At 43.4% G+C, this 26,644-nt stretch overlaps 10 protein-coding genes across 14 annotated transcripts; 8 read left to right on the forward strand and 2 right to left on the reverse strand.

Moving 5' to 3' along the window:
• Window positions 1-389: 389 nt before the first annotated feature.
• Window positions 390-2,015, forward strand: LOC6532803. The gene is made up of 2 exons (XM_002093504.4): window positions 390-810; window positions 870-2,015. Exons 1-2 carry the CDS (start codon window positions 483-485, stop codon window positions 1,952-1,954), a joined length of 1,413 nt encoding a protein of 470 aa, XP_002093540.2. The 5' UTR covers window positions 390-482; the 3' UTR covers window positions 1,955-2,015.
• A 6,855-nt stretch (window positions 2,016-8,870) lies between these two features.
• Window positions 8,871-12,290, forward strand: LOC6532804 (zinc transporter 1). Its single transcript, XM_002093505.3, has 6 exons — window positions 8,871-9,057; window positions 9,124-9,248; window positions 10,007-10,104; window positions 10,163-10,679; window positions 10,790-11,024; window positions 11,090-12,290. The coding sequence occupies exons 1-6, from the start codon at window positions 8,881-8,883 to the stop codon at window positions 11,285-11,287; spliced, it is 1,350 nt and encodes a 449-aa protein (XP_002093541.3). The 5' UTR covers window positions 8,871-8,880; the 3' UTR covers window positions 11,288-12,290.
• Window positions 12,291-12,501: 211 nt separating this feature from the next.
• On the forward strand, window positions 12,502-12,864 carry LOC6532806 (drosomycin). Its single transcript, XM_002093507.3, has one exon. It carries the CDS (start codon window positions 12,578-12,580, stop codon window positions 12,788-12,790), a length of 213 nt encoding a protein of 70 aa, XP_002093543.1. The 5' UTR covers window positions 12,502-12,577; the 3' UTR covers window positions 12,791-12,864.
• Window positions 12,865-13,160: 296 nt separating this feature from the next.
• On the forward strand, window positions 13,161-13,529 carry LOC6532807 (drosomycin). The gene has a single exon (XM_002093508.3). It carries the CDS (start codon window positions 13,207-13,209, stop codon window positions 13,420-13,422), a length of 216 nt encoding a protein of 71 aa, XP_002093544.1. The 5' UTR covers window positions 13,161-13,206; the 3' UTR covers window positions 13,423-13,529.
• An 854-nt stretch (window positions 13,530-14,383) lies between these two features.
• LOC6532808 (drosomycin) lies at window positions 14,384-14,781 on the forward strand. Its single transcript, XM_002093509.3, has one exon. It carries the CDS (start codon window positions 14,454-14,456, stop codon window positions 14,661-14,663), a length of 210 nt encoding a protein of 69 aa, XP_002093545.1. The 5' UTR covers window positions 14,384-14,453; the 3' UTR covers window positions 14,664-14,781.
• An 811-nt stretch (window positions 14,782-15,592) lies between these two features.
• On the reverse strand, window positions 15,593-16,811 carry LOC6532809 (phosphatidylinositol N-acetylglucosaminyltransferase subunit C). Of its 2 annotated transcripts, none has more exons than XM_002093510.3 (2): window positions 16,225-16,808; window positions 15,593-16,158 (listed from the first exon to the last, which is right to left on the reverse strand). In XM_002093510.3, exons 1-2 carry the CDS (start codon window positions 16,723-16,725, stop codon window positions 15,799-15,801), a joined length of 861 nt encoding a protein of 286 aa, XP_002093546.1. In that variant the 5' UTR covers window positions 16,726-16,808; the 3' UTR covers window positions 15,593-15,798. The 2 variants fall into 2 exon arrangements, with proteins under 2 accessions (XP_002093546.1, XP_015049615.1); XM_015194129.3 differs by having other exon boundaries at window positions 16,008-16,163; window positions 16,225-16,811.
• Window positions 16,812-17,096: 285 nt separating this feature from the next.
• Window positions 17,097-18,220, forward strand: LOC6532810 (dolichol-phosphate mannose synthase subunit 2). Its single transcript, XM_002093511.3, has 2 exons — window positions 17,097-17,439; window positions 18,046-18,220. Exons 1-2 carry the CDS (start codon window positions 17,331-17,333, stop codon window positions 18,180-18,182), a joined length of 246 nt encoding a protein of 81 aa, XP_002093547.1. The 5' UTR covers window positions 17,097-17,330; the 3' UTR covers window positions 18,183-18,220.
• Window positions 18,221-18,267: 47 nt separating this feature from the next.
• On the forward strand, window positions 18,268-20,007 carry LOC6532811. Its single transcript, XM_039374839.2, has one exon. The coding sequence runs from the start codon at window positions 18,268-18,270 to the stop codon at window positions 19,234-19,236; it is 969 nt and encodes a 322-aa protein (XP_039230773.1). The 3' UTR covers window positions 19,237-20,007.
• Window positions 20,008-20,013: 6 nt separating this feature from the next.
• LOC6532812 (striatin-interacting protein 1 homolog) lies at window positions 20,014-26,551 on the reverse strand. 2 transcript variants are annotated; one of them, XM_039374837.1, is made up of 4 exons: window positions 26,306-26,551; window positions 22,218-23,119; window positions 20,432-22,158; window positions 20,014-20,364 (listed from the first exon to the last, which is right to left on the reverse strand). In XM_039374837.1, exons 1-3 carry the CDS (start codon window positions 26,432-26,434, stop codon window positions 20,448-20,450), a joined length of 2,742 nt encoding a protein of 913 aa, XP_039230771.1. In that variant the 5' UTR covers window positions 26,435-26,551; the 3' UTR covers window positions 20,014-20,364; window positions 20,432-20,447. The 2 variants fall into 2 exon arrangements, with proteins under 2 accessions (XP_039230771.1, XP_002093549.2); XM_002093513.3 differs by lacking the exon at window positions 26,306-26,551 and having other exon boundaries at window positions 22,218-23,472.
• Window positions 23,841-26,237, forward strand: LOC6532813 (probable phospholipid hydroperoxide glutathione peroxidase). Of its 3 annotated transcripts, XM_002093514.3 has the most exons (4): window positions 23,849-23,983; window positions 25,024-25,234; window positions 25,467-25,790; window positions 25,855-26,237. In XM_002093514.3, the coding sequence occupies exons 2-4, from the start codon at window positions 25,034-25,036 to the stop codon at window positions 26,044-26,046; spliced, it is 717 nt and encodes a 238-aa protein (XP_002093550.2). In that variant the 5' UTR covers window positions 23,849-23,983; window positions 25,024-25,033; the 3' UTR covers window positions 26,047-26,237. The 3 variants fall into 3 exon arrangements, with proteins under 3 accessions (XP_015049616.1, XP_002093550.2, XP_015049617.1); XM_015194130.2 differs by lacking the exon at window positions 25,024-25,234 and having other exon boundaries at window positions 23,841-23,983; XM_015194131.2 differs by lacking the exons at window positions 23,849-23,983; window positions 25,024-25,234 and adding an exon at window positions 24,050-24,341.
• Window positions 26,552-26,644: the final 93 nt, after the last annotated feature.

Here is a 26,644-nt window from a genome sequence, read left to right on the forward strand (position 1 = left end):
TTTAACTTTGCAAAGCTTGTTTTAACTACTTACTCATATTTGCTTTGATAATATACTTATCAAAATATTTTATTTTTGCCTCATTCCTATTTATTTAAAACATTTGTTTTTGTTAAGTCATGACATCACTAGCAAGACCTTTATTTCTCCCATCCAATACATAAACCACATTTGAGCTTCATTGCCATCGAGCTTTTTGTTCGATATAAAAAGGGTTAAGCGCCTAAAGAGTTTAAGCTATATAATATTAAAATAGGTTTATTAAGGAGTTTAAGCTATATAATATTTAAAGAGGTTTATTATCATAAACTTAAATATTGTACTAAATAAATGGATCTATTTAAAAGTAGCGCCTCAAAAATTTCTTGTAGTAAAACTGTCAAAATCCCAAGTTGTATCAAAAAGCATGCCAGCATTTTTATTTTAACTACAATTCTGGCTTCTTATTTTTCGTCTCTTTATATTTTTAAACCGAGAAAATAATGAATTGCGATAGTATCCCGTGTTCTCCGCTGAAAACAAATTCGGTGGTCCAACGCAGCCTCGATACTCGACTTCATAGAGCACAGGCAACGAAATGCCTTCAAATATTTGGCGTTCAAGTGGTGATGATTTGGATACTCATTCTGGATATCTGGCATGGAAACCCCTGTACTCGAAAGTACTGGTATTCTCTGGTGGAACGTATTGTTTTAGCCGTGTTTGCCTTGAGTGCACTGCTGCATTTCGGAAAGTACGTATGGTTAAGTTTTAGTGAAGATCAGGTGATCGGAACAGAGAGCCAAAAGCGCCTGCTGGATGGAATAGAAGGTAGGGTTTCCTAAGGGTTAGCAGTACCATCTTATAGCTAAGATTAAATTGTTCCTTAGACACCCCTTTGGGAACAATGTACGCACATACGGATCTAAAATCAGAAATCACTTTAAAGAACGATGGCTGGCACGTATTATTCTATCATTGCGGGTATTCGGCAAAAAAGAAACCGCCAATGCTGAAACAGAAAAGGGATGAACAGTTTTGTGATTATGAATACATTACTGATGTTCGGAAGTTACCCAAAATAAATGAGTTAAAACAAAAAGAGATGTGTCGAATAATGGAAAACTATCAAAGAAAACTGATTAACGATTTTTTTCCACTTTCGGCAGAATGGTACAATCAAAATGCAAAGGTCGTTGAATCACACTGTCCGAGTCAATTATATGATTGTGTGACCAACTTAAGGTACTGGATATCCACGACCATATTGCATAGATTGGTCAAGGAGTTTAAGCATGTGGATAAGACATTTCAAGAACTGGGGTTCAGAAATCTTAAGATCGGAGAGTCAAGTCTGGAGATGCTACGATTGTTGGCCGAAGAAGAAAAGCGCTTGGTGGAGACCTGTATTCCCACGTTGTCCACGGTTTTGGCTTTTCTAAGCATCTCTGCCAACCAAAATAACCTGGTTAAGCGCATTAAGGAGCTAGCGAAGGGCGCCTACATGACTACCTACCAATGGATGTTTGTCCAAGGGCAGCACTTGCCAACAGATGCGGCCATTGTGTTCCACCTGTTTTGCGTCTACATGGATAGCCAATTGATGCCAACTCCGCTGGAAGGTGGACGAAGGCCTTTCTACTCCCGCTATGTGGTAAACAGGGATACAAACCATCCATCCATCGAGGACATCGTGTCACGTGTGAACAACAGGGCCAACTGCGCCATCCTGGCCACTGGAAATCTAGAATCCAATCCCATGTTTAACTTTATCAGCGGAAATGAGGTGCAGGATTGCCTATACGACAGAAACAATCTGTTCCACGTGATCCTCCAGTTTTTGATCTATTTGCGAGAACATCGGGGCTCCAATCTGGAAGGCGTGAGTCTGGGCAGGAATGGCATCAACATTTTGAATGTTATTGGACACAAATCAATTATTATGAAAACTTCTATGAAAACTAATATCACTTAGTATACACTGTAAATGACAATTATGTTTATATTTAATTATATTTCATGTCTTTCTCTTGTAATTTTTTTTACTAGTTTTCAAAAAGTCTCCCTATAACAGTCGATAGATAGTCTGTATTGTCAAACCGATAGAGCGACATAAACATTATCGATATGTAATTGGTATTTTCTAACTGGCCGGGTGGTATTTTCGATCGCTGCGTCTGCAGTCACACTGACTCGGGAAAATAATTATTTATTAAAAATTCGTGGACCCGCGCTGTACATCTGTGTCTGTGCTGTGCCCTCCGCTTCGAGTGCGGCAAAAAGCAACCAAGAAGGCAGCCAATCGGTAATTTACGGCGGTGTAGTGAGGATATATACGGAAATCGCGACCAGTGCACGTGCAATTGTGAATCGTTCTCGGTTTTCCCGACCCGCACCCTTTCTTCTCTCGTCCATTGTGACTGTGCACAATTAACTTGCATACATACGTATATGTATGTACACACTCTGTTCGTATGTATGCGTGCCACCCCCAATTGAGGCGGAAGCAGGGAAAAGCGAAGGAATTTCTGCAAAATCCAAGATAACTGTGCTATTTTCACTATTTTATTTTGCCAACTTTTCACTCGTCACTTTGCGCTTGCAGCAACGAAACCAACAACGGCGAAAATCGGAAGTTATTTTCTTTTCTCTCTCCACTCTTTTATCGCAAAACAACAGCAACACTGCCCGTGCACCGCCCTCCCTTCCCTTCCTCGCGTCCTTGTAAATACAGTGAATATCGGCTAGCCAGGAACAGAGAAAATACAAAGAGCCTTTGCATTTGAGTTGTTGATAAAAAGTAAAATAGTCTTATCAAAACAAAGTTTAAAATACGGCAACCGCATTAGTACACGATATGAATACACATTTTTAAGTGGTTGAGTGTCGTCTTTATTTTTATCAACGTCTAAGAACTAGGGTTATTAAGTCAAATTATTTATATTTAATTAATTTCCATAAATGTGTGTTTTAAATTTTGCCTCTTCAATAGGAGTCGCGTTTTTGCTTAGGCACATCAACAACCAAAGAACCAACTTCCAGACTTTAAGCTACGGTAAGTAAAATGCACCTCTTATCATTTATCCACCACCAATAAAATTCCAACAAATAGATTGTAAGGCAAGGAGAGTCCTATTTTACTAGTATTGTTTTAACGTAATCTTAAAACTATCTAACGTAGGGAATCTCCCTGCAGGAGACGTGTACAAGCACGTCTGTTATTGTCGCACGTGGGTCACCGAACTGGGCGGGTGGGCGTGGTCAGGTAGTGAAGCATATCTGCATTTCAACAATCGATCTTAAACTACGCTTCCCTTTGAGTTCCTTTCGTCTAGGACTTGTTATACTTGATTTATGGCCCCTTCCCGTGATTTCCCATCCTCGAAAACCGGTTGTTTCGACTTAATCATCGGTTCTCGCTGGTTATTTTATCAGAAATTCTTTCTGACTCACTGCAGTTGTTTAACTTACTGGCGTGGCAATCCCCGTTTTTTGTTTTTCTTTTTCCAGCAAAATAAATCGATTTGCTATATTTTGTTTATTTATTTTATTTATATTTCGTTTTAAAAACAAAGTAAACATACAGTATAGCTGAGGTGTTTATTTGTTGAAGCGTATTATTCTAAATTTCATTTTCCACAACTTGTATAGATTTTCACATCCCATTTAGCGATCACGCATTCATTTGCGGCCTCCTCTAGTTTTGCATATGTTTTTCAATTTTCTGTATAAATTAAAAATTTTATGCGAGATTGTGAGTTGCAGCGATTTTCACTGTTGCATAAAGCCCGTGTATTTCTGGCCCTAATTAAATCACATTAAAAGCCTGCTCGGTGTGGCTGAAATAATTTGATTTAAAGGTCAGAGCCCAGCACTCACCCAAGTGACTTTCCAACTCTTTTTGTTCTCGGTTCCCAGTTCATCAGCGAAAATTGAGTGAAATCGTGGAGGAGTGGAGTGGAGGAGGGGAAAATCAATATGTGCTAATATAATTTTGTGGCAAACAAATTAAAGCATACAAAACAGCACGTCGCTCTGCTCTGATTTATTTAGCTATATATACCCATATACCCATATTTATTCACTTGATTTGGTTCGGTTCACTTTCAGTGGCGAATATTTGAGCAGCTGCATTTAATATTTGATACTGGCCAATTTGATTTGTGGGTACTTACTACCTCCTGAACTGAAAATGGGGCCAAAAGTGGGCTATGTTTGCCCCGACCACCATATAAACCACCATATAAATAACTGGCGTTGATTTACGACTGCAACTAAAGTAGGTTACCCTAGGTCCAGATAACTGCTACGTTTTACATCTCCAGCGATAGCGAATTCTAATCCCAAAGTTGGCTGTGTAACTGGCTTTCCAAGAGAAGCATCATGCACATGCGACCTTGACATGGTTTTCACTTGTTCTGCTGGAAAAAGGGTTTCCCATTTGTACTGCCGTATCCATTGAAATTTGATTTCGCTATTTGTTTATCGACGCCACTTCATGCAAATTGCAGAAATTCAGTTGGATATATTTTTAGCTGACACATCCATGCAATGTTTGCAAATGCCTCTAGTGCATATATAGTATTCACCTCTCTGGCAGCCTGATGAAATTCTTTTGTATATTTTTCCCTCTGTTTGCCAAACACAACCAGGTTGAACCACCCACCACCCACCGCCCATTCCGGCTCTTACTTCGCCTTTCTCTGGGCCACGCCCCCTTTTTGCAGAGCACCTCCGTCCGCCTTCCGTTCCCGTAGGTCTGGAATAAGAACCGGGTTAATCGTCGCCACGTTGTCGTCGTGGAGAACAAATGACTCTTTTTCGTTAGTGGGTCAACTGCCATTTTTGCCATTAAAATAATTATTTGATTGCCATTTTGCTTTTAAATGCAGTAACTTTGAGTTAGTGGAACGCATCGAAATGAAATGTTTATTAATGTACATGGGAAATACATACATAATTAAATTGATATACTCACCTCAGAAAGCTCTCAAACACTCATAATATAATAATGCTAAAATTCTTTTCAGTGCCGCACTTCAGCACTTATGTAGTAAAAGATTTGGCCAATCTTGAAATTACTTTAATTCCTGCTTAATAAATCTTTCCACAAATTGCTGATCAATAAATCAACAGTGCGTACAATTTGCGTTATCGCAGTGACTACTATTGAGTACTTTGTACAACATTCAGTGCCTAAGCGATCGATTTCCGCTTATCTCCAGTCGAATTATTTCTTATCACTGGGCCACAATAAACTCTATGCTCCATTGTTGCAAAGTAAGCAAAGCCAAACTGGCTTAGTAACCCACATAAACACCACCGAATCCGAGTCCCAGTTGTCCGGGGGCAATTGGGCGGAGAATACCCGTTCGGTGCAACTGGAGCTGGAGAGGGCAATTAAAGCACCTGACCTAGAATATTTGTAGCCCAGTTTCGCCCGCCGAGAGTGCACATGTTTTACATGCCACCTCACACTCACATTCGGATGCTTAGATCTGGCAAACTCGTACTTTGAATCAATCGACTGTGAGCTGCATGTTAAATGGTTTGAATTAATTGCGTAGGCCACGCATGTCACGTGCACCTCACATAGGACTATATCTATATATATGTATATACTCGTATATATACATTCTCCCCTTTCCACCCACAAAGTCCTTGAGCAAAGCCAAGCCCAGCCAAGCCGGAAATTTAAAGTAAACATTCGAAATATCCCTGTTCATATACGTTTATATGTTATTGTAGAGCGCATCACGTTCGTTTGGAGCCGAGGCCAAAATGCAAGGCCTTAAAGTCAAGTTTTACTTCAACTGTCTTTAAAGGGAATTATTAAAGGTAGCTAAAAATAGTGATTAGGTGTCGTTAAATGAAATTGACGAGACAGTCTAAGTATTTGTTATAAATCAAATGATATTAATGGGATATTCCATTTGACGGTTTTTTGTAAGTAAGTTAAAGAGACGTGAGATTTCTAGGTATGGATGGATAAGAAATAAATTATAGTATTTTGAATAATAAATATTCTTCAGAAAACTCAGAAAGTAGTAGAACCTAAAGAAGGCGGAGATAAACTGCAAACTTTACAATACCCTTTAGTTTTTGACCAAGGGCTTTAAAATCAGTTACGTACAAGCCACGTTATAAACGTTTACTTGATGGCCTGTGACAACACAAGTCGCCGTAGATGGCCAAATATTTGGTCAGCCAACAGCCGCGAAAGAGACTTTGATATTTCATCAATGATTTGGCCACAGCCAGTTGGTATTTGGCTTTGGGAACCTGTCCATCCATCCGTCCGTCCGTTCGTCATAATTATGCGGAGCACGTTCGCTTATCGCGGACTGCCTGGCGGGGATTAAGAGCTCTCCGGGGCGAAGGTGGCTATCGCATCGTTTGGGTATTGGGTATCCACTCCACTATCAGCGGCAAGTGACACATTTTAAGCCAACGCCAGTTGACCACTTTGTTGGCCGGGCCAAAAACGCCTATCTGCCATTTGGTGCCAGTACCTGTGTGTTCAACAAAAGCCCGTGGAAACGGGTAAAGGCCAGGTAGGGCCATTTGGCCCAGGCATTTGAACAGTGACCATTCGTGTGTGAACGGACGAGGTTTTCCGCACGCTCCTCCGCGATATATACAACCATATATACATATATATATTAAGATTTTCTTCGGATCGCATTCGCCACATGTAAGTTGTGATTCAGCTCATTTCCTTTCATTGCTCTTTGTTGATTCTAGATTAATTCGCTTGCTGCGCACTGCACTTGTTCAATTGTAGTTTTGCTTGCAGATCTTTGTATATCAATAATACACTCGGAAATATTCGATTTCATTCGCATTATTATGTTGAAGCTAAGTTATGTTTACCATGTTAAACAATGCTTAATATATATAATTTAATTTAGTATTGAGTGAGTTCATCTATAGCACAAATGTCTAGTGTTCTCGAAAGGTGTTTTTGTGTTCCGATTGAGTTATTAGTGTATATTTTTCCAAGCAGAACCGTCTAGACCGTGAAGGATACCCGATAATATTGTGTTTCTAATTCCCATTCAATCGTGCAATTAAGCCACGAATTTCATCCAAGTATCAAGTTAAGTGCACCTGAGGGAAACCCTTTGTAATATCTGAGTATTTTCCTTTCTCGCTCGTTTAAATATTTGGCTGGCTTACTTAGTAGGCACATTGTATGCAGCGATGACTCCTGGTCTCGGCTGCTCATCCCGTCTATCCAAACCCACTCCCTCTGCCCATCCGGCTCCCAGTTCATCCGATAAGCGGCGGATTGTTTGCTTTTTGCGCACAGGCTGCCAAATAAAACCGCCCGCCGGCGGCTTATCGGCCATGTTTATCTAGTTCGGTGATATACATATGTACATATATGTAGATATGGCATTTCGCATATGGAGAAGATGTAAGAACGTGGGCCCAAAAGATCGAGTTGTGAGTACGTGAATGGGGTACCCATTTACCCATTTATTGGCATTACTGCGCACGGTACCATGCGATAGAATCGTTTGTGGCGTAGATAAAAATCAAAATGCAAAAAGCGCCTTTGTTTTTGGCGTCTCGTGTGCCGAGTATTCTAAAAGTCGGCGGATGGGGAGGGGCAGTTCGAGATAACAGCAACACGAGGAGATTGTGTAATCGCTTTGGCGATTGTTGGGATTGCTGGGGCGGGAAAATGCTGGTCGTGATGCGGTTTTCTATACAGTGGAGTCTATCCAATCGCACAGTTTAGTGCATCATAGCTTCCTGTAAGGATCACCATCGTATAAGCAATTAAGTCATTATTACAATTTATTAAGTCATAAAAAGCAAATGTTGTAAATACAAGCAGGCAATGCAAGCTTTATTCATAGCAAACTGAATGTTTATATATTTAAAATATTACTTTTAAGCAGTGAGTCAGTGAGTCTAAATAATCTGGACTGGGAAGTACTATCTACTATTTAGTATAGCATTGTTTCGAGTGGATGTCAGTTTCCTTATATATTTTGGTTGCCTGGCAATATTTGTTGGGTTCTTGGCCGAAAATGCAAATTGTTTTCTTGCACGTCCCGTCGCCACAGTAGCTGAATTAAAGAAAGCAACGTCACCCTTTTGTGTTTACCAACCTGTAAACCCAGCCATAGATACACCATATATATTCCCCGATTTCGCCTGGCAACCGGTCGACTTCTCGACCAATGCCGATACACTGTCGATTCAGTTGAAAATGTTTTCTATTTTTGATTACACAACGCGCTCGTTGGCTTGCAAGCCGTTCTCGATCTGAAATAAAGCCAGCCATAAAAGTTATTGCATCGCTGGAGGAGCCACAGTCCTCCAGAGTCTTCCAAGCCGAAATGGAGTTATTTGCGTGAGTGTCGGATATGGAAATCCCAGCTCTACTGAACCGAGACACAAATCAAACATCGACAAGCCCCTTTTTCAAAACCCTATTCTTCTTATAGCCGCTTTCAATTAAATCCCTCCCCGATGGGGCACTAAAACTTTTGCCTAAACAAAGGGCTCAATGAAACTAAATGGAAAACTGAAGCGAGCAGCACAGCAACCATAGAAAACAATTGAAAAACTCAATTTGTTGGTAATTTGTTTGGGCGTGCGTGTCTCAGTATCTTTTTTTGTGCAATAACAATTTCCGAGCTTGGCACATTGCAGGCTATTTGTTGACTGCATAAAGAGGCAGTTGAATGAACTGAGAACGAACTTTGATTGATATTTCGAAAGGCATATTGAGGGAATATTGGAATATTGGGGGAATAACAGGCAAACTTCTACAAGTCTAATAATGGTTTTCTTTGGCAAATAAATTGTTTGTATGACTCCAATTTTTCAGTGTGAGTGTTTTAACTAATCTGCGACGTTCTTATCTCTTGCAGTTTCTCCAAAATGGCCAAGTACTCGGGCAAGAAATGCCGGCTGCTATCGATGATGTGGCTTACGGCGTTCTTCTTCTTCGTGGAGATCATTGTGGGCTATGTGACCAATTCGATGGCTCTGGTGGCGGATAGTTTCCACATGCTGGGCGACATCGCGGCCCTGGTCATATCATTCCTGTCTGTGAAGGTAAAATCCCTGTCTTACCAGAAAAATACAACTTGTATCACTCACCTCATCACTTTATCTCGACAGATGTCACCGAAAAAGTGGTCAAAGAACACATTTGGCTGGGCAAGGGCAGAAGTCTTGGGAGCTTTGGTCAACGCCGTGTTCCTGGTGGCCCTCTGCTTCAGCATCACCATCGAGGCTTGCAAAAGGTGAGTGCGAGGTGGTAGTCAGTTAAAACTGTTTGACAGAATTTACAAAAGACAAGCATTACTAAGACAAGCTTCAATGGAATCAGTTTTGAATCAAGCTAAAATCTCAACTTAACTAGCTTTGTAGATAAAATACTTCAAGATTGTTCCCCATCTAGAATAATTAACATAGTTTTATTCGGCCGTTTTGCATTTTGTTCAAATGGATTTGTTGTTGGTACCAATTGCTTATTAAATATGGCTTTGAAACTAATTAACTCGGATTATAGTTCGCTCTCTTTTAACTTCGTAACTCCCCAAACGCAAATGGCTTTAATATTTCCACTCATTACGGCTCGTTGATCCGTGCTCAAAACCCACTTATTTGATGATCTGACAGCAGTAAGCCGTATTATAAGCAAAAGGCTTGCCTTGGCATCGACATGTGTTAACGTGATTTGTTTAAATTTTCTTGAATTACTCGACTCCGTCTGTGAGTTAATTTGTTGTGATACATTCACATTATATCGTCACCTTTCAGTCTGTATTTGTGCATTGGGTTATGTGAATTATACGCTTTGTTCATTTACATTCTGGTCACATTTTGTGCATATTTATCGAAAGCTTTACCAGGTGATTATTTTGCCAATAGCTATAGATTCCCTGCAGAAGCCAGCTACACTGCCAAAAATAATAAACTAACATGGAATTGTATGAGTGTTTTCGTTATGCTATTTTAATACAATTTAAATAAAATAATACATTTTCATTTATCACAGATTCATTGAGGAAGAACCGATTCACGAGCCGGAACTGCTCGTTATCGTGGGAGCCTTGGGCCTTCTGGTGAATGTGATTGGACTTTGTCTGCTTTACGGTAAGACCAACAGATACAAATGAGAGTAAGCCGTCCTAAAACTTAATTTACATTGCAGAGCACGGCGGTCATCATGGACACTCACATGGCGGCGGACTCACCCGTAACCACAGCCGCCTCACTGAGTTGGCCAACATGGACGAGGGCGAGGATGAGCAGAACGACTTTGCCTACGAGAAGCAGAAGGAAAAGCCACCTGTCAAGAAATCCAGCCATGGACACAGCCACGATCCCGGCCAGATGAACATGCGCGGCGCCTTCCTGCACGTTTTGAGCGATGCCCTCGGCAGCATTATTGTTGTAATCAGTGCTGTGGTGGTGTGGAAGACGGAGTGGAAGTACCGATTCTATATGGATCCCGCTCTGTCCATCGTTCTGGTTGTCCTAATCCTCCACTCCGTGTGGCCGCTGCTGCGCGAGTCCGCTTTGATTCTGCTGCAAACGGTACCCACCCACATCCAGGTGGACGCCATTCAGAAGAGACTTCTGGAGAAAGTTGATGGCGTGCTGGCTGTGCACGAGTTCCATGTGTGGCAACTGGCCGGCGACCGCATCATCGCCTCTGCCCACATTAGGTGAGATTTACTTATTAAAAGAGTTACTACCTGCTTAAAAAGGGAAATGAAAGCAACCATATAGAAATAATTTTGAATGCAATCTGATCCATCTTTTCTAACCATTGTAGGTGTCGCAACCTTTCAGAGTACATGAAGATTGCCGAAAAGGTTAAGGAGTTCTTCCACAACGAGGGCATCCACTCCACCACCATCCAGCCGGAGTTCAGCGAGATTGAAGGCTGCAACATGTCCGATGGAACCTCCAGCATCAACATGAGCGGCTCCGACTGCTGCGCGTTGGATTGTCCCACTACGGATGAAGGATGTGTCAAGGCCACGTGCTGCCAAAACAACAACAAATTGGTGAGTTTTCCTAGTCTATATGGAACATGTAGAATTGTGTAATGAATTTTAAATTTAAATTGCAGAATCAACTGCCCTCACCCACCAACTCGCCGTATCTGTGCCGCCAGCGAAATGCCGCCCGACAAGCCGGCGATGTGGAGGCGGGTTCCCTGCTGGAGGCCACGTCCAGTGGCAATCAGGGAACCTCAGGCGGCTCCACCGCAGGAGTGCCCGCGACTGCGATAGGGGTCACGTCAACGCCGAAGAGCGATTTGGTTTGACGACAGCCACAGCAGGCGCAACAACATGTACACTTTGCCACGACCAAAACGGAAACCGCAACCGCAACAACAAAGGCCGCCACAACAGCAGCAGCAGCAACATCAATACGTGATATAATGTACGAACCAAGCGCCAACAACCAAGTGGTCGTCAGCGCACAGGTGGACGTCAATCTCGGCCTGACGGTGACCGCCCAGCGGCGACGGGAGCTCCAGTTGCAGGCCGAGCAACAGTATCAGGAGCAGGTGTCACCACTGAGTACCAGGAATGGCGATGAGGTGGCACTCTAATTAGGAGCCTAGTTTAAAGTTAATTGTGCAAACCGCTGCAATGGAGACTGGTCTGCCATGGTGCAGCTTTCGTGTTTTTAGTGTTTGTATCATTATTTGTTCTTAGTGGAATTTAGGCGTAAATGAGAGTGGGACAAGTACGGTCGACTGACCGTTGAGCTAGTTTAATTAAAGTAAAATCAAAAATGAAAATTGAAGAACACGATTATCTATTAGTGCAGAAAACACAAAGTTTAATGAAACATGCAGTTAAGGATGTCATTCATATACTATATAGTATGTTAAACCTATTCGATTGTAGTTAATTGCATTAGTTTAGATCGATAAGTGAGCCCAACCAGCAGAGAATACATATGTACTACGTTTTTTACATTTTGAGAAAGTTTATACATACGTGAAATAAATTATTGTATTCAATAGTTAACTACGGATTAGCAAATGACTAAAGACAGTTTAAAAAATACATAGGTCCACGCACATGTGTGTTTTTGTGTATGGTTAGGCATAGTCCCTAAATCTTAGTAGTTGTAATGCTATCTGTAAATGTTTTTACCACAACCGAGAACCTAGTTTCTATTTAATTTTAATCGTATCGAACTTTATATTGACTATATACATATAATGCAAACATCATGTATTATTTTATGATCTGCATTACCTTTCACATGTATATGTTTGTAAATAAACGCCAAACATAATCAAACCAAGCGAATATAATGCAGTTTTGATCAAAATTCCCACTTGAACAGTCCTAAAACAAGCGGTGAAGTACCTTCGATTGTTTGCCTTCAAAGTTCAACAGTATCTCATTCCTTGACTCATTTTATGGATTGCTCCAACACGCAAGATTGCGAGCTCTGTCTGAATTTCCTTGGAAGCTTATCGAATTCGGCAATGCCAAGGGGTGTAGTCCTATATAAGCGTTCCCATAAGCAGTCGATACCAAAAGTTTTCAAGAACTCAAGCTAAACACCAGACTCATTGAGCACAGCAGTTGCAATGGTGCAGATCAAATTCCTTTTCGTGTTCCTGGCTGTGATGACGATTGTTGTCCTGGCGGCCAACATGGCTGATGCCGATTGCCTTTCCGGAAAATACAAGGGTCCTTGTCCCGTCTGGGAAAATCTGATGTGCCGTCGTATCTGCAAGGAGGAGGGACACATCAGTGGCCACTGCCGTCCCAGTCTGAAGTGCTGGTGCGAAGGATGCTGAATGCCCTAAAATACACAAAAGTTTATACAGTTTATATTATATCAAGCAAATATAGTTTCAGTTTATCACTCATACGTACCGTTGTCTCATTTTTTGAGTAAGTATACGAATGTATAAAAAACCAAAAAGTGCATCGCGAATAAGAAAATATAGCAATTCTAGCTCAATGACACTGATCTTCCCATAATAACGCCGATTATTAAACAGAATTAAAACCAGTAGGTGAAGTTCAATATCTTATTCAGTTTTCCTCGCGTGAAAAGCCCAAAAGTATGCCCTTAAAAAAATATTGCAGTTATTTGCATTTTCACCTTTATGATAATCGGTTGACACGCAGATTCTGGGCCTATATAAGCGCGCACTCCGGTTCAAGAAACTCAAAAGTAAAGATTGTTACCAAGACTTAATAGTAAAACATGGCTCAGATGAAAGGCTTGTTCGCTGTGCTCGCTGTGGTGGCCATTGTCCTTTTGGCCGCCGACTCGTCTTCGGCCGTGGATTGCCTATCTGGAACATTCAGTGGTCCTTGCTGGGCCTGGGATGGAGAGCAGTGCCGTCGCCTCTGCAGGGAGGAAGGACATGTCAGTGGACACTGCAGTGCCAGCCTGAAGTGCTGGTGCGAAAACTGCTGAGGTCCCTCAGCTCTCAAAGTGTTCATATTCTGGAATATCCACACATGTTTCAAGCATTTTTTATTGTTTTAAAAAAGGAAATAAAGAATATACATAACGACAAATAATGCAGATTTTTTCAACTCGTCCTAAATTACAATTTTATAATTTATCTCTTTTAACTTCTAAAAAATCAAAATTCGAAAGAATCACTATTTAATCTGGGGCTTTTGAAATAACATTTAAAAAAAGAATGAAATGAATAATTAAACAGTTAATGAGCATTTAAGAAAAGAACAGCCAAAGAATATTTCATTCATAGCACGAGAGCGAAAATCGATTTTCTTTTCTGAACTCAAAACTTTGTCACCAGCTGCAGAATATCTGAAACTGGTTGTTCAAGCTGTAGTTTACTGTATGGGAAATAAACACCATCTTAACGTGTTAATATTTCAATAATAATAATAAATCAAACATGTTACAGCGGCAAGTGCAAGTTTGGTGTTTGAATCTGGTTCTGGGTTTTCCTTGGCTTCTCGTCAGTTGTACACTGTATGCATAAATTTTACTATTCCAACTGGTTTAATTAGTTTCCTAGAAGTCTCGTGATAAATAACACATAGCATAAAATCGATGTCGGCAGATAATAAATACGTCTTTTGCCGGAATTGAATAAATAGAATAAATTAAAACAACTAAGCATTCTAACAGAAGAAACTTTTAATACACAATACTAACTTTGTGATTCAGTAGTTTCCTTAGGACCTTTTCCAAAATGATCGTTATTTCAAAACGAATACTGTTTTGAGTCAGTTTTCGTTAGTCAGTTTGATTCAGTTATCAGCCCTAAAGTATGCCCTCTGAAGAAAAACAATTCCATAATTATCTCAAATTATCTGCTAATCAATTCCATAAGTACGCCGAAGCTGGCAGAGTCCAGATCACCAGGCAGAGAGATCCCGATCCCTATATAAAGCGATCGCTGGGGGTTTGGACTCATAAATCAAGTCCGAATTGTTCCGACAGCAGTACTCTGATTCAAAACTGACAAGATGCAGATCAAGTTCCTGTACTTCTTCCTGGCTGTGATGGCCATCTTCATCCTGGGCGCCAAGGAAGCCGATGCCGACTGCCTCTCTGGCAGATACGGAGGACCCTGCGCCGTCTGGGACAACGACACCTGCCGTCGTGTGTGCAAGGAGGAAGGACGCTCCAGTGGCCACTGCAGTCCCAGTCTGAAGTGCTGGTGCGAGGGATGCTAAGCCATTCTCCAATCCATCTTCGTTGCTCTAAATTGCTAGAAAAACTACTAAATATTATAGTTCGTATATTGGTTGATAACTATAAATAAACATATTATTGCAACGTAACTGAACGCTATTATTCTGGGTATTTCTTTTTTTCCTAAATACAACATCACATTTTGTGTTTAAGTGAATCTCAATGATACAAGAGACTTGATTGATGGGACCTGGTCTGGTTTTTCCTAGTTCGATCGACTGTGTTACTTTTGTGGTCAGATAAAATCCAAGATTCTAATCTATAACTTTTTAATCTAATATGTAGTTATCATGTTTACCTTAAATTCAAAACCTTCTTTAAGATGTGTAATTAAAAAATCGTTCCCTTTTATTTAAACAAATAAAAACGGCTTAGGTCATTCTATGTATACAGCGAATAATTGCAGAAAATAGTGCGCTGCGTAAAGCGACATCTTATCAGTCATATGATATGATGTAATCAGGAAGCTTTATCTTTGAAGAATGCAAACTGAAACTGCGGAATAAGCTTAAAAGACACCACGTTTACATCAACAATTAAACGCATAATATAACAATAATTCTATTTCTGGTTAAACAAGTAGCATCTGTCACTCATCCATATTCCGTAGTCTATGATTAAAGCAATTGACTCAATTTATTTGCTTTAGATAGGGTCAAATATTTACAATGTATGTACATGCGAATGTTTAATTGTTATCTTTTAAACGAGTTTAAACCGCAAACGGTAAGCAAGCCTCGACTTAAAGCATTTTTAACCTGAGTTAACCCCTCTTAATAAATTCCTTAGAAGGAATTAACTACCGCATTTAAAATTTAATTTATTAATGGCTAAAATCTTTTTTGTTGGGGTAGGGAATGCCTTTTGCAAATGCTTAAAACCCTTTCACATGAATTACACGAGACTTACAGACTTTTGAAAAGTATAATTTATTAAAAGGCTACTTACAAACTAACAGACATAACATGATAAAAAAGATAAACATCAACAATGGTTTGGAATGAGTTTACAAAGTTATACAAATAAGCGTGCAAAGGGTTAGTGATCAGTGAAGTGCTCCCCGACGTCGCCGTCACCCAGTCGTGGCGGCAACTGTTCTGAGAAGCGGAGCTGCCGCTATAAGTTATCATCCAGATTCTCATCGGTGTTCTCCTCCACGATGGCCTCATCCCAGGGTCCGTGGATGTTGAACTTGTACTGCTGCTGCCACACGAATATGAACGGGCAGACAAAGTTGATGAAAATGGTGGTGAAGGCGTACAGATAGAGTACCGGACGCGATATACAGTACAGCGCCATACAGCATATTGCAAATATAGGCACCATGAATCCAGCATGCCAATTCGCTTCCGTCATTATGGGATACAGGACGAAGAAGACGGCGGCCTCAACGAGGAGCACAAAGGCGTGATACGAAGTTGGCAGGCGGGAGGCCAGACAAATGGCTCCAAATATGGCGGCATTCAGGGAGATGGCCTGCGCTAAACATGGAATATTAAGTATTTGTTTTATATTGGAATCTAAGGTGTTTATAGTCCCTACCTTAGAAACCATGGCCACATCCAATCCATAGTGCCCAAATATCAGGTTGCCCAAAAGGACAAAGAAGGTCATCGTGTATATGGTGTCCGTGCTGATGGCCTGCGTTAGGGTGTGCAGCATCGGAGAGAACAGGTAGCCAAAGAGGACCACCGTGACAAGGGTTTTGGAGTCCTCGCCGAGCAGGGCCCAGCTGAGACTCCTTCCTCGGTAGCACAGGTATCCGATGCCCGTGATCCCGCAACTGGGCACCAGGATCGTGGTGGGCGACACGCTGTCGCTGAGCATAAGTTGGTAGAGTATCAGGAAGCCGGTGATGCAGGATATCTGATTATTGAGTAATGTAATGCCGGCAATCGCTTCGGTGAAGGTGTATATTCTACAATGTAGATTCGTCCGCAGATCCTTCAGGAAGCTGGCATCCGTGTAGTTGTCCGGATATTCGCGGTTGGAGTAAAGGTTCTTTACCCATGGCTGCCGTTTCGTTTGACCCTTTTTTACCATTTTTAAGACATTTAAAATTTGTTTATTTACACAGTCAGTATCTTTTACGCTTAACGTAATTTGCTGTTCAGTATATACCAATAAGTTAGGACATTTGCGGTATTTTTAGATTTAAAGTTACTGCTCACACTGTGTTAGTGATGCAAGTTTCGGTATAAATATCGATGTCACATACAGGCAGTTTAATTGAAATACTAATCAAAGGTTCTCATTATTAAGTTGCTTTACCGTAAAAGCTATGCTGATACCTTAAATTAAAAACTGTACCTCATAAGTGGGACTACCAACACGTACTATCGCCATAAAAGTCCGCTGATGTCGCGCAAAAAAATTACTGGACCTATCGATACTTTCTCGAGTGGTTAAACCACCACTATCTTGAATTTGGAAATTTTTTGACGCACTTGTTTGTTTTGTTTACAATTACACCACGGAAGTGAATCCGGGAGCTGGGAAATATTAGGGATTCGTGCGACGGGACAAGGATTAGTGGACAGTGGAGCAGTCCGTCCGGGGAGAACGACCCATGAGAAGTTTTATGCACAAATCGCCGGTCGCGTGTTCCCTCGCCCGAGAAACCCCAGAATTTCTGAGAATAGCTATTTATGGCTTCGAATGCGCAACTCGGGAAAATCATTTTGATAGCCGCAATCGCCGTGTTCTTCTACTACTTCTTTTGGGTGGCCGTCCTCCCGTTTATGCTCATCGATGAAGGTGAGTTCTCCACTCTTTCCGTTTCCCCATCCCCCCTACATACATAAGTTTTATTGAATAATCTCGCGCTTTTATGCAGTAATTAAAGTGACGCCGCGACGTAAATTGGCCACGATATTCCAGTATGTATATATGTATAGCGTTTATAGTCGGCGGTGTACGAGGGTGAACCCGTGCGTTTCACAGAGGTGGTCATCCTAACACGGGGGTACCTGGAATCCGGCTGTACGATGCTCTAAGCTCGGGTCAAGGTCACCGACGACTAGTGATAATACGAGTACAGTAGTCACCTGATAAGTGCGCACTCAAACCGACTTTCTTTATTAATTAGGTTTAGATTCGGCAGTAAAAACGAAAAGGTTTTTATAATTGTTGCTAACTGTATTCATTTGAACCAAATCTGGGTGTGTATTTGGTTAATTATTTTCGGTAGTTTGTTTTTCCTAGCTAATGACTATTCACTTTACATTTAGCGATTGAACGTTTGCCATTCCGTGACAATTCCAATTTGTTCCTATTAAGCGTAATCGTAAAAAACAATCTATTAACATTTTACAAAGATAATATCTATAAAACTGACTGAGTTTATTTTACTAACTTTTACAGGCAATCCCATTCGGCAGTTCTTTCCACCGCTGAAGTACGCTTTCATAGTGCCCACCGTGTTCGGGGTGATCTTCATCGGCGGCATCGCCGCGTTCTCCTTTTACCACATCTGGAGCCTGAGAGTGAAACGCGATTAGGGGGTTATCCGGAGGTTATCTTGCGCGGTGCGAACGTACGATTCCACTGAAAAACAAGGAAGAGCGATAGTCAGTTCAGGACAAGATGCCGCAGTGGCTGGTCATTGGAATCTCGGGCGTCACCTGTGGTGGCAAGACAACGCTAGCCCACAGCCTGCACGACTATTTCAAAGGTCTGAGTGGAGCTCCGCTGTGGAACTCTCCGTACACCATTGGCGAGGTGCGTCTGATCTCGCAGGATGACTACTTTCTGCCCGTGGAGGACAAGCGTCATCAGCGGAATGAGGCGCTCAACGCCATCAACTTCGAGCTCATCACCTCGCTGGACATGGCCAAGATGCTGAACGACATAGCGCAAATTATCAAGGGGCGCCATGTGGCCCCCGAGCCACCGGAGCAGCTTGTAACCTATGCCAACTTTGAGCACTACGCCCTGCAGTTCCAGCAGCAGTACCAGTACAATGCGAACTACTACAAACAGGCCAATGGTGGTGTCTATCAATATGCACCACAGCAGCACCCGAGGCATCATCACCATCACCAGCAGCACCACCATCAACAGCAAATCCAGCAGCAGCAACAGCACATAATGCGCATCAATGCCCAGATTGCCGCCCAGCTGAGGGACAAGAAGATAAACTTCCTACTGGTCGAGGGTTTCATGATCTTCAACCAGCCGGAGCTGCTGGCCCTGTGCAACCTCAAGTACCACTTCCATCTGCCCTATGAGAAGTGCTTCGAGCGACGCAGTAAGCGCACCTACGATCCACCCGATGTCACGGGTTACTTTGAGCTCTGTGTGTGGCCGCATTACGAAAAGAACTTTAGCGAGTATCGCGACTGCAAGGACATCACATTCCTCAATGGCGAGATCGCCAAAGAGAAGATCTTCAAGTTCGTCCTCCAGCGCATTGTCCACTATTTCGAGGAGCGCTGCGAGGTCCCAGCTCCTGTTCCCGTCGTCTGTCCGCCGCAGCAGAAGCGTTTCGGCATGCTCTACATGGGTCCGAGCAATAACAACGTCATGCCGACAGCGTGTCCCATGGAGCAATAGATTCTCCGTGGATGCAGCGTACAATAAATGAAAATTGTATAGTAGTAGGATCTTAAACGGTTCTAAGTTGTTTGGATTATTACTCCGGATCGTGACTAAAATCCCCATATTACGGCGTAGTTGTAAGCTACTATTAGGGTGGTTCGATTTTAAATTGTTAAAAATTTCATCTACAACCAATTATTATTGAATTCAAATTAAAAACGTGTATTTTGGAACTCGGGCAAATTTAACCTCCGCAAAGTCCAAAGAAAAGTGCAGTATTGTTTAGAAAATATTTTGATTGTTTTTGCCCAACCTAAAACTTCCAAGGCCAATTTGCTTACAGTTTCTAGCTTCTTTTCACAAATTAAAAGAAATCGACCCGCCCTAGAATACAACTATTATTAGTTAGTCTTTATTTCGTATTAAGATAGTTATTATGGGTGACATGGTCTCTCTTGTGGAGAATGCTCTTGTAACCAGATTGTGAAATGAAGAAACTCGGTTCAGGAATTCATATTTAGCTGTGCTAACTATTATATTGTATTGTTTACTATTACGTCATGGAATTTTGCAAAACCCCAACGAGGCATTTGGTGTCGGGGCGTGTTTTAATGAAGTCGAAAAGTTATTGTACTATATAATGGATATTTATATATGCACCTTGTAAATACCGTCGTGTATATTTACCAAAATAAACCTAGCTTTAAGACTATGACCTAAATGAATTATATTTTTTTCTTGTGCGAAACAAAACACACATACGAATAAACAGACATTTAACCTCAAGCCAAGTATCGTTTTCGAACTAGCAAATTTGTTTATTCCGCTACAGAAGCCAATTGCCGCGATCCGTTTGAAGGGCTCGTGGAACAGGTAAAATAATAAATATATAAATTAAAAAATACAATCATTACATATACGCCCTTGTCATCGCTATGGGGTATTCGCGTATGCTAGTTATTTAGTTAGTGAAGAGGAGCGCAGCAGAGACGCGTGGCTTGCCAAATTATTGCCAATTCAGTGAGTAGTTGGTGTTCCAATCGTGGTCGGGCTACATGGATTATATCAATGTACTTCTTAGTGCTTACAATTACGTTAATAACTTTTCGCTTATATGACGCATATGTGGATCCTACAGGACAGCTGCAATTCAAAAAGGAGTCATGTAAATACAAGTGTGGAAAGGCAGAAGCGGAATGCAGTTGCTCACCGACAGCAGCCCTGCCCTAGAGGGCGTCCCAGTCGGTCTGGCTGTTGTAGACCTCCTCCTCCAGCCAGACCGCGTAGTTGGCCTTGAAGTAATCCGTCAGCTCGACCTTGCGATCCCACCAGCCCGAGTGTCCGAAGAAGGCAAAGTCCGAGTGGGTTAGGATCTCGTCGCTGGGGAAGCCACCCTCCACACCATAATCGTTGAGCTGCTGCTGCTGATTGTGACCGCCATTGGCTCCGCCACCGTTGTTGCCGTAGCCATTTGCGTCGCCATTATTGCCGCATCCATTGTTGCCCGCCATCATGTTGGATTGCTGGGCGTTCTCCGCATTCTGAGCTGCCGTGCCGTTGTTTCCACACTTCTGGGTGGCTTCCGGATAGCGTCGCAGATTGAATCGATCCACGCAGGCCCGCAGCGTGCACTCCTCCGCCTGGAAATCCCAGGGACGCGACTCCAGGTCGTTGCCGAAGGCCCAGTCGTCGTTAAGACGATGCCGCACCTTGGCGTAAATTGCACTCATGGTCTTCATATTGGACTTGCGCCACTGGCGACCCAAGTACTTGGTCTGCATCTTGAGCAGCTTCAGCACGTACAGCTGCATCATGGCATGGCGTACCTTAAGCGTCTTCTTTAGGATCGGTGCCGACTTGAACACCACCAGCATCATCACTCGTGAGTGCTTCCACTTGATCAGCTTGTTGAGGATGCGCAGCAGGTTAATGCAGGAGAACACGTTTCGCCAGGAGTAGGATTTATCGGACATCTCGCCGCCGTACACAAAGCTTTCGCCACTTAAATCCGGTTGCTCACCAATCACACACGACGGGAAATCAAGCAGGGGAATGGAGTTTCTGGTGTTCACGTACTCGGTGATTGTCTGATTGAAGAACTTCAAAACCAGTGGGATGCAGTTGGCAAAAACCAGATGCTGGGACATGAACTCAAACTGGTAAACATGGTTTATCTTGAAATGCTTTAAATATAGCAGGATGATGGCCGAGACAGCCTTCACAATGATCTCTTTGTGCCGACCAATGTCGACAGTTAGCTTTGTTGATTGGGTTGCTGTCAGCGGCATCTTCCTAGGCAGCACATCGGCCATTATGTTGATGCTCTCCGTCTTGGACTTGGATGTTGGCGATGCCGCCAGCAGGACCTTGAGCAGAGCGATCATATACTGCGGCAGGTTTGGCAGAATCGCTTGGTACAGCACCTCCGCCGGGGTCAGTTTAATTTCGTCCTCGTGCGTGGAAATGGGGTTTCTAGCTATGTCCTCTTCCTTCTTGATTTGCACATCGGCCAGACTCATATACATGTGCCGCTGCAGCGTCTTAAAGCCCTCGTGAATGGGTTGCGGCAGTCCAGCCAAACTCTCGTGGTCACCAATGAGCGAATAACCGATGAACTTATTCCGCGAAATGTCCAGAAACTGGTCAATGTCCTTTTGTCGCACCTTTGGCGTCCAGGGCAGGCGTGCCGTGATCTGTACAGGAGGCACAGCAACGGGTGGCTGTGTTAGGCTTGGCTGGTTGTTCGGATTTGCCGTCGAGGTGGTGGATGCTGATGAAGAGGGATCATCGTAGGGTCTGTAGTACTGAGAGAGCTCTTCCTCTCCGTTCCCGCCATTGCCGCTGCCATTGTTGGCATTAGTTTGACCCTCGTTGCCGCCCATCTCCATGTCTATCTGCTCCGGCTCGTCTAGGAAGCGCTGCTTCATCAGGGAGCGTCTGTGTGGTGAATAAAATGAATTAGTGAATCCACATAAGTGATTTAAGATCCCACTTACTTGAAATTCCTCTTGGGATACTGGTTCTCCAGTATATCAGTGGCTGTGGCCGGCGGAGAGCTCGCTCGCATGCACTTAGTTACCTCCAGCGTGTCCTCGGTGATGGGTTCCAAGCCCACCTTTAATCGATACTCGTTCTTGAGATTCTTGAGCACATCCATGCCGCCCAGTCCCAGCAGGGAGACTTTCCACAGCAGCAGGACAACCTTCTTCATGGGAAACTGCGGTGCTGCGCCACTGCAAAACCTTGTAATCATGCCCAGAAGCTTAACGGCCAAGAGTTCGCCATCTGGTAGTGGCGAGTTGATCTCCTGCACAAAGGAGTCGGCCAGCTCCCTGTAGTCCTCGCTGCCCCTTTCCCGTTCATCGCGAATTGTCTCCGTGATGATGTAGAGCACAGAGAGGATCACCCGTATGTCCGTGGAGTCTACAAGCGTGACATTGGTTATCTTTACGGCCACAATGTCTGGGGAGCAGGCGCTTTCGATCTCCATGTTGAGCAGGTCGATGAAGGAGGCGAACACACCGAGTTGGTAGAGCACTAGCACATTGTCCCTGGTGATCTGGTGCTGCTCCTCGTCCGACTGCACCTCCGCCCAGCAGCCCTGAGCCAGGTACAGGATGCATCGGGCGGCCTGCATGCGAAACGATCGATCGGAGACCTCCAGCTGGTCCACCAGCTTCATCACTATGCCGCGCTGGGAGGCGGAGTCCTGCTTCTGCCAGTTGGGCGGCAGGTCGTACAGCTCCATCTGGTCCTCGAAGGCCTTCACGTTCATCTGGAACTCGCTGAACTCCGTGTAGCTATACAGCTCGGCGATCTCGTTCTGGTAGCCATCCACGTCGGAGTACACGAAGTCCAGGTCGGGCCCATCGCAGTTGGCGTCCGCATCGTGGGTGTCCTGCTCGAAGGAGTTGTTTATGGATGTGAGCATCATTCCGGAAATCCTTTTTCGCCACCCAGGGATCTCTTTTGTGTGTGTGCGAGCGTATGTGTGTGTAGGTGCGTAAGTGTGGGCTACGCGTGTATGTGTATCCTGCGGCGGTGGGCGGTGCGCCTGGCGTGGGCGTGGCTGCTCCTGCTCGCTGGCTTTCTCTCTGCCAATGTCTTAGTAACCCATGGACATACCAAGCAATTCGCACTGCATTTCACTGGGAAATTTCGTCTACAATTTGTTTCTCGCCAATAACAAAAACGCACAATGGAAAAAGAAGAAAATTCGTACGACCGTTTGCGGTGTGGGTGGAAAATACTAAACACCAAAATGGCATTGGTCGTCTGGCAACGCTGTAGAGGCGGGTGTGGCAGCGCTGACAGGATTGCGTCAATTTTGCCGCTATTTTAAATTTGAAATAGTGGTTTTGCTTACTCTAAGCTTATGTCCAAAATGCGAGCTAAATATATTAATATATATTATAATTAATAATATCAATGATGACTAATGGCAGTAATGATTTATTATGATTTCATAACCTTGTTATGATGAATGCCCACACAAATAAAGAGTTATATCGAAACATATTATACCGCTTATAATGTTATTTTTATATATATATGAGAATGTAGGGCTTTTCCCGCCACACTTGGCTACTCTGGAAAAGTTGCATGCCTAGTGTGACCATATGCGAATAAGCTGATTATATTATCAAGTGCTTTCACCCACACATATAAATAAGGCTTTTCGCAAGTCGCCGGTTTCAGTTTTATTTACGCTTCGAAAGTAAGAAAGTGCCCAGTGCTATTAGTCATTGCAATTACGACATAAGTAAGCCCAAACAATAATACCCAGCGAGATAAAGCGCACTTTAATCAAGCGAAAAACACAGCTGGTCGATCAGACAAGAATATACATATATATACATATATGTACATAAATAAAGAAGGGAATCTGTACTTTGCTCCCGATATCCGCACAACTCAGCGTGAGCTTGCAGAATCGCAGCATTTCCATTCTATATTTGTATATCCCTGCATCCGAAACTCGGCGCAGATCGTTGTGAAATCAAACAAATCACATCACATAGTTGATATACAGTAGATCAATGGCCGGTCGTTCCATCGCGCACTTTTTTCTGGGATCCGTGGCTATCGCCCTGGGATCGTACATCTACTTCACCATGCAAGTAATTACCCACGACACTAACTATCCCTTCAAATTGCTATCCAATCAACTCAAGTCCACTCGAACCGCCTCGAATCATCGTATCGATTCGCATCGAAACTCGGATAATCGCTTGCATGTGCAATGAGCGGTGGCACACCCGATAACGTGGCCCAATCCTGGCCAGATTGAAGGTCATAGTGCGTGGCCAGTGGATGGCGTGACTCATGGCGATTAATGTACACATAGTTCTTGACTTTGACCCCGTTGAATTATGCAGTGTCACTGTGACCAGAAGTCACAAGTTGTAAACTGTGATGTAGTATTGGGCGCTGATAGCAGCCACATATCTAGGGAATAACAATCCATTATCACAATGCGAAATATTCTGGAATGCTTATCGTTGGCTCGTCGAATGCCATCTATACACCCACCACATAGTCCACAGACTTTGGAGCACCTTCTTAATCGGCTTTGAATTACTAAAGATTAACTTCAACCTACTATAATCATTATCACTTTGTTAACTATCCGTAAATGAGTAGCAATGTTTTGATTTTTATGGATTTTTATGTCTGCCTATTGAATTGTTTTAAATCGAATGTTGTTGAATCTCTTGTTCCACTTTATAAGTACACTTCCACACCAGTAATTTCCTTGCCTAATTTGTCACTTAATTTGTTAATTCTGCCGGTTATTTGCAGCGTTTAAAGAATGAGTCTCAGGCAGTTTCAGAACATTTCCCGCCAGGCCCTCAGGTGCTACTCGATGAGGCGGACCATGGGCCACGTCCTCGAGCTGAGCCGGGGTCAGAGGCAGTGCCTCCGCCTCTGCACCGTTCTGCTTCCCGTGAGCTGTGCGGCCACGCCCTCCGCCGCCGCCTCCTCAGCCGCCCGGCACTCCACAGCAGCTGCCGTGAGTAGTGCTGATTGCTAGTTTCCCTAGTTGACTAGATCCCAACCCGTTGACTAACTCAGTTGCTTGTCTCTGCGCCAAACTAAACTATGTTGCCTTTGCCTTTATCTTTGCCACTGCCTGTGTTCTCTGTTCTCTGTTTCCTGTTCACTGTTCACCAATGAACCATGGGGAATGGTTCACACCCATTAATAAGAATCCAGTGCTAACTGCCACTCTCCATTGCTTCCAGATCGACATGTCTGCTAACGGAGATTACAAGAACGCCGCCTCGATCTACGAGTTCACCGTGAAGGACACCCATGGCAACGATATTTCGCTGGAAAAGTACAAGGGCAAGGTCGTCCTGGTGGTGAACATCGCCTCCAAGTGCGGCCTGACCAAGAACAACTACCAGAAGCTGACGGATCTGAAGGAGAAGTACGGCGAGCGCGGCCTGGTGATCCTCAACTTCCCGTGCAATCAGTTCGGTTCCCAGATGCCGGAGGCCGATGGCGAGGCCATGGTGTGCCATCTGCGCGACTCCAAGGCCGACATCGGCGAGGTGTTCGCCAAGGTAAGGCTATTCAAGCTGATGGTTAATTGCTCGAGAGCGATGTAATAACTTGCCCTGCCTGCAGGTGGATGTGAATGGAGACGATGCTGCGCCGCTGTACAAGTACCTGAAGGCCAAGCAGACCGGCACTTTGGGCAGCGGAATCAAGTGGAACTTCACCAAGTTCCTGGTGAACAAGGAGGGCATTCCCATCAACCGATATGCGCCCACCACCGATCCCATGGACATCGCCAAGGACATTGAGAAGCTGCTGTAGATGTGCCCTAGTCGTTAGCTGCCCCTTTGGACTGTGTTTTCGCGTAGCTTTAGCTTGTTAACCGCCTGGCCACAGATAGTCTTGTGGCTGGCCGCATGCACCGCATGGTATATATATTGTCTACTCCCTAATGGGTTTTTGATTCCCACCCGCAAACCTAATAAACGCCATTCGTGGTTACCACACTATCACCTGGTTGTTTGGCGACGCTGGGCACGTACTTGGCTCGAGATTTGGAATGGTATCAGTGCGCACTTACCGTGTCAAGAGAAGCGCGCTCAAGTCGCCTACTCGAAGCAGCAATGCTGTTGAGCACATTGATCCCCGATTGGATGGACTGGATCTTCGAGGATCTGGCGGTGTTCTTGCGGTCGAAGTTTTCTTGCATAGCGCCACAGCTTTCACGGGTCCTTACAAATGTCGCAGAGGGATTAGCTTTTCTGTTTCCAAGGTAGATATATGTTTTTTAGGTGACTGTAAAATTTGGAGATGTCATATTGAGGCGAGAAATGAAGTTGACAAAACTAAGGCGCTTACCTTATAACATAAATGTAATGATGTTTTCAATGGTAAAGTTTAAAGCAATTTATAAATTCAA

This window comes from Drosophila yakuba, chromosome 3L, assembly GCF_016746365.2.
Source record: "Drosophila yakuba strain Tai18E2 chromosome 3L, Prin_Dyak_Tai18E2_2.1, whole genome shotgun sequence".
NCBI classification, from domain to species: Eukaryota; Metazoa; Arthropoda; class Insecta; order Diptera; family Drosophilidae; genus Drosophila; species Drosophila yakuba.

What these genes read in the sequence shown, in the direction of transcription:
- LOC6532803 (XM_002093504.4), top strand. Translation starts at nt 483, where the DNA reads ATGAATTGCGATAGTATCCCGTGTTCTCCGCTGAAAACAAATTCGGTG. An exon ending in CCTGCTGGATGGAATAGAAG is followed by an intron (nt 811 to 869) that starts GTAGGGTTTCCT and finishes ATTGTTCCTTAG; the next exon opens with ACACCCCTTTGGGAACAATG.
- LOC6532812 (XM_039374837.1), bottom strand. Translation starts at nt 26,434, where the DNA reads ATGCAAGAAAACTTCGACCGCAAGAACACCGCCAGATCCTCGAAGATC. An exon ending in AGCGCGCTTCTCTTGACACG is followed by an intron (nt 23,120 to 26,305) that starts GTAAGTGCGCAC and finishes TCCTTCGAGCAG; the next exon opens with GACACCCACGATGCGGACGC. An exon ending in TATCCCAAGAGGAATTTCAA is followed by an intron (nt 22,159 to 22,217) that starts GTAAGTGGGATC and finishes TTCACCACACAG; the next exon opens with ACGCTCCCTGATGAAGCAGC.
- LOC6532806 (XM_002093507.3), top strand. Translation starts at nt 12,578, where the DNA reads ATGGTGCAGATCAAATTCCTTTTCGTGTTCCTGGCTGTGATGACGATT.
- LOC6532808 (XM_002093509.3), top strand. Translation starts at nt 14,454, where the DNA reads ATGCAGATCAAGTTCCTGTACTTCTTCCTGGCTGTGATGGCCATCTTC.
- LOC6532807 (XM_002093508.3), top strand. Translation starts at nt 13,207, where the DNA reads ATGGCTCAGATGAAAGGCTTGTTCGCTGTGCTCGCTGTGGTGGCCATT.
- LOC6532810 (XM_002093511.3), top strand. Translation starts at nt 17,331, where the DNA reads ATGGCTTCGAATGCGCAACTCGGGAAAATCATTTTGATAGCCGCAATC. An exon ending in GTTTATGCTCATCGATGAAG is followed by an intron (nt 17,440 to 18,045) that starts GTGAGTTCTCCA and finishes TAACTTTTACAG; the next exon opens with GCAATCCCATTCGGCAGTTC.
- LOC6532813 (XM_002093514.3), top strand. Translation starts at nt 25,034, where the DNA reads ATGAGTCTCAGGCAGTTTCAGAACATTTCCCGCCAGGCCCTCAGGTGC. An exon ending in GGCACTCCACAGCAGCTGCC is followed by an intron (nt 25,235 to 25,466) that starts GTGAGTAGTGCT and finishes CATTGCTTCCAG; the next exon opens with ATCGACATGTCTGCTAACGG. An exon ending in TCGGCGAGGTGTTCGCCAAG is followed by an intron (nt 25,791 to 25,854) that starts GTAAGGCTATTC and finishes CCCTGCCTGCAG; the next exon opens with GTGGATGTGAATGGAGACGA.
- LOC6532811 (XM_039374839.2), top strand. Translation starts at nt 18,268, where the DNA reads ATGCCGCAGTGGCTGGTCATTGGAATCTCGGGCGTCACCTGTGGTGGC.
- LOC6532804 (XM_002093505.3), top strand. Translation starts at nt 8,881, where the DNA reads ATGGCCAAGTACTCGGGCAAGAAATGCCGGCTGCTATCGATGATGTGG. An exon ending in TGGACTTTGTCTGCTTTACG is followed by an intron (nt 10,105 to 10,162) that starts GTAAGACCAACA and finishes TTTACATTGCAG; the next exon opens with AGCACGGCGGTCATCATGGA. An exon ending in GCCAAAACAACAACAAATTG is followed by an intron (nt 11,025 to 11,089) that starts GTGAGTTTTCCT and finishes TTTAAATTGCAG; the next exon opens with AATCAACTGCCCTCACCCAC.
- LOC6532809 (XM_002093510.3), bottom strand. Translation starts at nt 16,725, where the DNA reads ATGGTAAAAAAGGGTCAAACGAAACGGCAGCCATGGGTAAAGAACCTT. An exon ending in ATGTGGCCATGGTTTCTAAG is followed by an intron (nt 16,159 to 16,224) that starts GTAGGGACTATA and finishes TGTTTAGCGCAG; the next exon opens with GCCATCTCCCTGAATGCCGC.